Genomic DNA, 6,293 nt, shown 5'->3' with positions numbered 1-6,293 from the left:
TTTTGCCCCTTTGCCATCTGCTGGTCCCAAGGAGTTTTTTTTTTTTTTTTAAGAGAGATTTTTGCTTTAGGGCACTTGCACTCACCAGGGAGACAGAAAGTGAGAAATCACACCCCAGGATGGATGGCCACATGACAATCCCTTCTCCAGTCTCCTCTCAGGATATTGGGCTCGCACACACATGTGCCTGGCATGTATTTTAAGCCACTGGACCTGGGACTCGAACCGCAGTTAACTATGTGGGAGTCCAGTGACGTAAGCATTACACCGTCTGCTGGTTCCTTTAGAGCAATTTTAAGTCGGTAACAGATGGAGAGGAAAGTACAGAAACACCCGCGTACCCCCACCTCCCCAGCGCCCCCACCAGAGCAGTGCAGCGGTTACACTTGCCCAGTCTCCGTTGACAGTGCTGTCATCCAGTGTGTGGATTCCATTCGGGTTCACTTGGTTTTGTGCATTCTGTGGATTTGGGCAAATGTGACACGTACCCTCCATCACGGTACTGTCTGGTATTCCTAGCTGCTCTGGAAACCCTCTGCGCTCACCTGTCCCTCCCTCCCTCCCTCCCTCCAGCCTCTGGCAAAGAGTTTGCCTTTTCCCAGAATGTTACGTGGTTGGATTTGTTTTGGTTTTTTTGGAGAGGTTTTTGCTATAGGGCACGTGCACTCGCCAGACAGACAGAGAGAGACAGAGAGACAGAAAGCAGGAAATCACCCCCCAGGGAGGATGGCCACACCACAATCCCTTCTCATCCATTCTCCTCTTGGGATCTTGGGCATGCACGCACACACGCCCGGTGTGAGTTTAAGCCACCGGGTCCGGGACTCGAACCACGGTCAACTACGTGGGAGTCCAACAACATAGCCATTATGCTAACTGCTGGTCCCTGGATTTGTTTTTTTAGTAATAGTTTTTCCAAAACCTGTGTGTCCCAGAGCTTTTATAAAACGTACGGTGTTTCTTGTTTGAAGCATGAAATCCTTCCAGTCCTCTCCACATGTTCTTCATCCCATGGAGACTCTGTTTTATCCCCCACACTCTTTTCTTTCCCTCAGGCAGGAGCCCAGCGTCATAGACAGCCTAACTGGGTGTCATAGACAGCAAAGTTCAACATACATCTTGGAGCCCAGGTCCACCTGCGCTGCTCCTCTGGGAACAGCTGTTCCACCTCTGAGCTTCGGCGTTCTCATCCCTAACATGGCCCTCCCTAGAGGCAAGATTATATGAAATATTGGATGCATGTGCTTAGTACCTCACACTTAAAAAAGCACCCAGCATTGGACCAGCAGATGGCGTAATGGTGACATTGCTCAGCTTCCATGTCTCAATGCGGGAGGTGGGGGGACACGGGGAGGTTGGGGGGTGCTGGCACATGGCGTAGTGGTTAAGGCACTGGACTCCCACATGGCTAACCATGGCTCAAGTCTCAGACCTAGTAGCTTACTTTCTCACCTTCCCTTCTCTCTCCGTCTTGGCCTTTCTCTGATCAAATTAAAGTACAGTAGTAATAAATAAATTAAAATAAATGATTTTTTTAAAGAGATTTTTGCTATAGGGCAGGTGTGCTCACTGGAGAGACAGAGACAGAAAGTGAGAAGTCACCCCCAGGGGGATGGCCACAGCACAGTCCCATCTCCTCCATTCTCTTCTCGGGATCTTGGGCATGCATGCACACATGCCTGGTGTGAGTTTAAGCCACCAGGTCCAGGACTTGAACTACAGTTGACTTCGTGGGAGTCCAGTGACGTAACCATTATGCCATCTGCTGTTACCCTAATAAAAAGTAAAGTTTTTTAATTCTTAAAAAAATAAATAAAGCTCATTGCTGGACACGTGTATGTACGTGCCCAAAATCCTCAGAGGATAGTGGAAGAGAAGGGATTTCAGCATGCCCATCCCCTCAGGGAGTTGGCACATGGCGTAGTGGTTAAGGCACTGGACTCCCACATGGCTAACCATGGCTCAAGTCTCAGACCTAGTAGCTTACTTTCTCACCTTCCCTTCTCTCTCCGTCTTGGCCTTTCTCTGATCAAATTAAAGTACAGTAGTAATAAATAAATTAAAATAAATGATTTTTTTAAAGAGATTTTTGCTATAGGGCAGGTGTGCTCACTGGAGAGACAGAGACAGAAAGTGAGAAGTCACCCCCAGGGGGATGGCCACAGCACAGTCCCATCTCCTCCATTCTCTTCTCGGGATCTTGGGCATGCATGCACACATGCCTGGTGTGAGTTTAAGCCACCAGGTCCAGGACTTGAACTACAGTTGACTTCGTGGGAGTCCAGTGACGTAACCATTATGCCATCTGCTGTTACCCTAATAAAAAGTAAAGTTTTTTAATTCTTAAAAAAATAAATAAAGCTCATTGCTGGACACGTGTATGTACGTGCCCAAAATCCTCAGAGGATAGTGGAAGAGAAGGGATTTCAGCATGCCCATCCCCTCAGGGAGTGATTTCTTGCTTTCCATCTCTCTGGCGAGTACACATGCCCTATAACAAAAATCTCTCTGGAAAGAAAAAAAAAGAAGACCGGGCATGTGACCGCAGTCTCTTCCAGGGTAGGTTCTGCAGTTAGCTGAGAAGGGGGTCTCAGCTTGCAGCACCAGCGCCGTGCCTGTCCTTGACAGAGCTAACAGATGGGTCGGTCAAGGAGAGACCGAGGATCTTACAGGGACCATGAGCTCAGCGGCAGTGCATGCAGGCCACGGGTGAGAAGGAAGGCACCGCGCAGACACCCACCTCTGCCTTGTGTTTTCTGGGTGCGGAGCCAGCACAGAGGCCTCCAGGTGGCTCCACGGGGCAGGAGGACACAGCACGTGGTAGCACATCTTTTTTCCAGCCCCGTGGTTCTCTCAGTTCTGCCAGAATTGAGAGGAAGCTGAATTCCCGCCCCATTGCTGGAGCTTCACACTCCCCCTCCATTCCGGAGGAATGCCAAGGGCCCGTGTACTTCACTTAAGGCAGTGTTTATGGGCGCACCCCTCCCGATTGCTGAGCCCAGGAGTGACAGAGCCACACTCCTCAGTGTGAGGAAAGTCCGGTCACAGCCCAGGAGTCCCTGCAGTTTCCTGGAAAATCCAGCTTCCAGCAAGCCCATTTTGTGTGTGTGCATGTGTGTGCCTACACCCATGCTTCAGAGAACCCCCTCTATCATCACTAGTCCGGGTTCATCATGAAAATGCACTCGCAGCCTGTCTGCTGTGCACCTGGCCCTGGTGTGGTCCATGGTGTGAGATTTTCACAATGAGGTTATGACAGACCTCATCTGGAGTTCTACAGAAAGCTAGGCCCACCGTCTGAGCCACGTCTGTGAGCTTGGAGTCCTGCCGAGAGGACCTGTGAGAAACGTCCCCTTCTTATGCAGTGGTGTAAAGAGTTTGTTTTCATTTAAGGAGCAGGGCAGGTGGCATCCGCCCAGTGCCTGGTGGAAAGCCTGTGGTGAGTGAGCTGATGCCCAGGTGTTTTGAGGCACTGCAGCTGCTCGTGCTGACCACTAGAGGGCGCAGAACACCCATGAGGGCCGCAGTGGCTTCAGCAGTGCTCTGCATCCTACAAGCTTTTCCAGGCCCTGCTCCTGCCTGGGGACAGAGCCAGCCACGTGCTAGACCTGAGCTAGACCCTTGGCACTTCTTGCCACCACCCATGCCAGAGTCAGCAACAAGGACAGGAACCAGTGCCAGCAGGGGGTCCTAGGCAGGGACAGGCATGATCAGCCCAATGCCAGATATGGCTGCGGCACAAATTCCACATAGCGCGTCTGCTGCCACCACTCGGCCACAGGACAGGCTGGAACGGCCCTGAGGCACTCGTGAGAGAGTGAGGCCCGTGTGTGTCCCCAAGGTGCCTGAGCAAGGGCCACGAGATCGGCCATCCGGTGCGCATTGCCTGCCTGCTTCTGGAACTAACGTGCAGTTTCTGAGTGTCCTCAGTCTCAGTAGCTTCTCCGGGTGGCTCGTGGCCGGGCAGCCCCAGGAGAGTGAAGACCCGGCGTGTTTGTGTCATCGCTGTTGCTGCTCTGTAGTTGCGTATGTGTAAGAAAGTCCGTGTCTACCTTGTTCTGTTTACACGGTCTTAGATGCCCACAAGTGCCAGGCAGGGAGCCCAGGCAGCCAAGAACTCACAATGGCTGCAGCCGTGGCCCCGTCTGCATTCCATGCCGTGTGTACAGGCCCCTGAGGGAGTCGAGTAAATGCTTCATAGACCAAGAATGTGGCCATTCCCCGCCTCCAGCCCCGGGTAAATGAATGGCAGGTCCCACGTGGCTGAGCCTCCCCTGCAGCGCCCAGTAGGAGTCGGCGGTTCTGGGCCCTGTGGACCATGCTCCGCAGTGAGCTGAGAGTTCTCCTGGGGCCCCTGCTGGGCCTGCCTGGGTGCTCGCTAGGTACCAGGTGCCATGCCAGATTCTGCCTATTGCCAGGCCGACCAGAGACCGTCCGGTTTGGCCTCGTGCCCTCTGCCCTTGTGTAAGTGCTGATAGGACAACATCTCTGCCTTGGACTGAGCCTTAGAGGGATGCAGCACCTGCCCACCCAGCCCCACCCCACTGGGAGGAGCTGGCCCAGGTCAGCCAGCTCAGAGCCGAGCTCCTGGCCTCTCGGCAGCATCGCATGAGTCTCTAGTCCCTACCCAAGTGTAAACGTGATCGTCTCCATTTTATGATAGAGGACCAGGCTCGTGAGTGGCCAAGGCAGGATTCAAACTCGCCCTTGCTTCCCAGCCCACCCCCAGCCCAGCCACAGCTGCATGGGTTATTTTCATCTCGCCTGCCCTTGCAGCCAAGCCACTGGGACAGTGAGTCAGCCCTGCGGTTGGGAAGGAAGGGCGCTGCTGGGAGCTCACGGTGGAAGAAGTTTCTCCAGCGGGTGGCCTGCAGGCCTGCAGTGCTCCTGCTCCAAGGGAAGGGCCACTTTCCTCTGGCCCCTCCCGCCATGGCTTTGGGCGGTTACTGCCCTGGATAAGCCACCAGCCTTCTCTATCAAGGCTTGGGAGTCACAGCAGAGAAGAGTTCACCTCCGAGTGACTTGGACCCCCTTGTCACCCCACCTAGGTGTCAGCTGTGCCTACCGTGTTGGCCATCAAGAATGGGGACGTGGTGGACAAATTTGTGGGCATCAAGGACGAAGACCAGCTGGAGGCCTTCCTGAAGAAGTTGATTGGCTGACGAGCAGGGAAGATCCCTGAAGCCCTTGCCCACCTGGGACCCCCATGGTCCTGGGGAGGGGCCCCGTAGAACTCAGAGCCCTTCTGTGCAGGCCTTTCCTGCCTCCCCATCTGCCCTGTGGGCCTGTGCTTTGGAGACCAGCCCTCAAATAGGGGAGGGGGTGCAGCGTGCTCCGGCTAGCTGGCTGCCCACCCAGGGTGGCCATCCAGGAGGGAACTGCTGCTGGTCCGGGCACAGTGGCGTCCACCCACTGTCCTCCCGTCTGCTCCCTTTAGGGCTTGAGGCCGTTCCCCTCTTCCACTCAAACCCAGGGCCAGCCTGTAGCAGCACTGGTCAGCAGCAGCCATAGCCCCTGTCTTCTTGGTCCCTTCTGAACTGAACCCCCAGGCCTGGCTCACCTGCCTCCTGCATTTTTCTCTCCTGCTGCTGTTTTATAAAAAGAAAAAGAAGGAAACAAGAAACCCAAACAAGTGAGAGTAATATATGATTCTCTCATTTTTTGTAGGTCTGTAATAAAGAACTTTATGTGATCCCTTCTACTTCCTGCTGTGAAGAACAAACCCTGGGTCTCTCTCTAATCCCATCCTCACCTCCCAAAGAGCCTCCTCACTCCTCCTCCCCCTTCCCTTCCAGGCACAAGGGCAGAGAACAAGCGTGGGGGAGGGATCTGCAGACCCTTGACTCTGGAGAGCTGAGACACCACATCCCCCACCCCCTTAGTTGGCCCTTTGGTTCTCTGAGCAGGAGGCTTAACTGTGAACAATCCAGATCAATAAAGCTGGGTTTGCACTGTCGGAGAGGAGCTTTCGTTGTGTCTGGGCTCCGAAAGCACTTGTGACCTCCAGGCTCCACCACTGCTCTCCCTGTTTCCTCCGACTTCACACGCCCACCCCAGCCAGCCCCTCCTGTTACTGATACTCTTGTCAGTGGTGGCTGCTGTTCAGGACGCCTTCCTATGCATTGTCCTTGTGCCCTTGTAAGGCAAGGTGTGTTATCCCTGTTACCCAGAGGACACTGAGACGCGGGCTGCAGAGCTTGGGCTCCTGCCAAGATGCAGTAGCCCCTGAAACCTGGACTCCAGATGGGTGACCCCTTGACCCTTCTGGGTATCCTCTCCCCTAACTGGCTCCT

The 6,293-nt window shown here is 54.1% G+C and overlaps 1 protein-coding gene across 4 annotated transcripts in view; it reads left to right on the top strand.

The window, feature by feature from the left end:
* TXN2 (thioredoxin 2) overlaps positions 1–5,956 on the top strand; it is a 16,385-nt gene extending 10,429 nt beyond the window's left edge. For 3 of the 4 annotated variants that reach the window (XM_014590907.2, XM_027774950.1, XM_014590908.2), the window contains exon 4: positions 5,049–5,956. In XM_014590907.2, coding sequence (XP_014446393.1) covers positions 5,049–5,162 — 114 coding nt within the window. In that variant the 3' untranslated portion in view covers positions 5,163–5,956. The remainder of the gene's footprint in view (positions 1–5,048) is intronic. The other variant, XM_006156510.3, reaches the window with a different exon arrangement.
* The last annotated feature ends 337 nt before the right edge of the window (positions 5,957–6,293 follow it).

This window comes from Tupaia chinensis, unplaced genomic scaffold, assembly GCF_000334495.1.
Source record: "Tupaia chinensis unplaced genomic scaffold, TupChi_1.0 Scaffold000496_1, whole genome shotgun sequence".
In the NCBI taxonomy this organism is placed as follows: domain Eukaryota; kingdom Metazoa; phylum Chordata; class Mammalia; order Scandentia; family Tupaiidae; genus Tupaia; species Tupaia belangeri.
The sequence above is the reverse complement of the archived record's forward strand: the minus strand, read 5'-3'. Positions and strand labels throughout refer to the sequence as shown.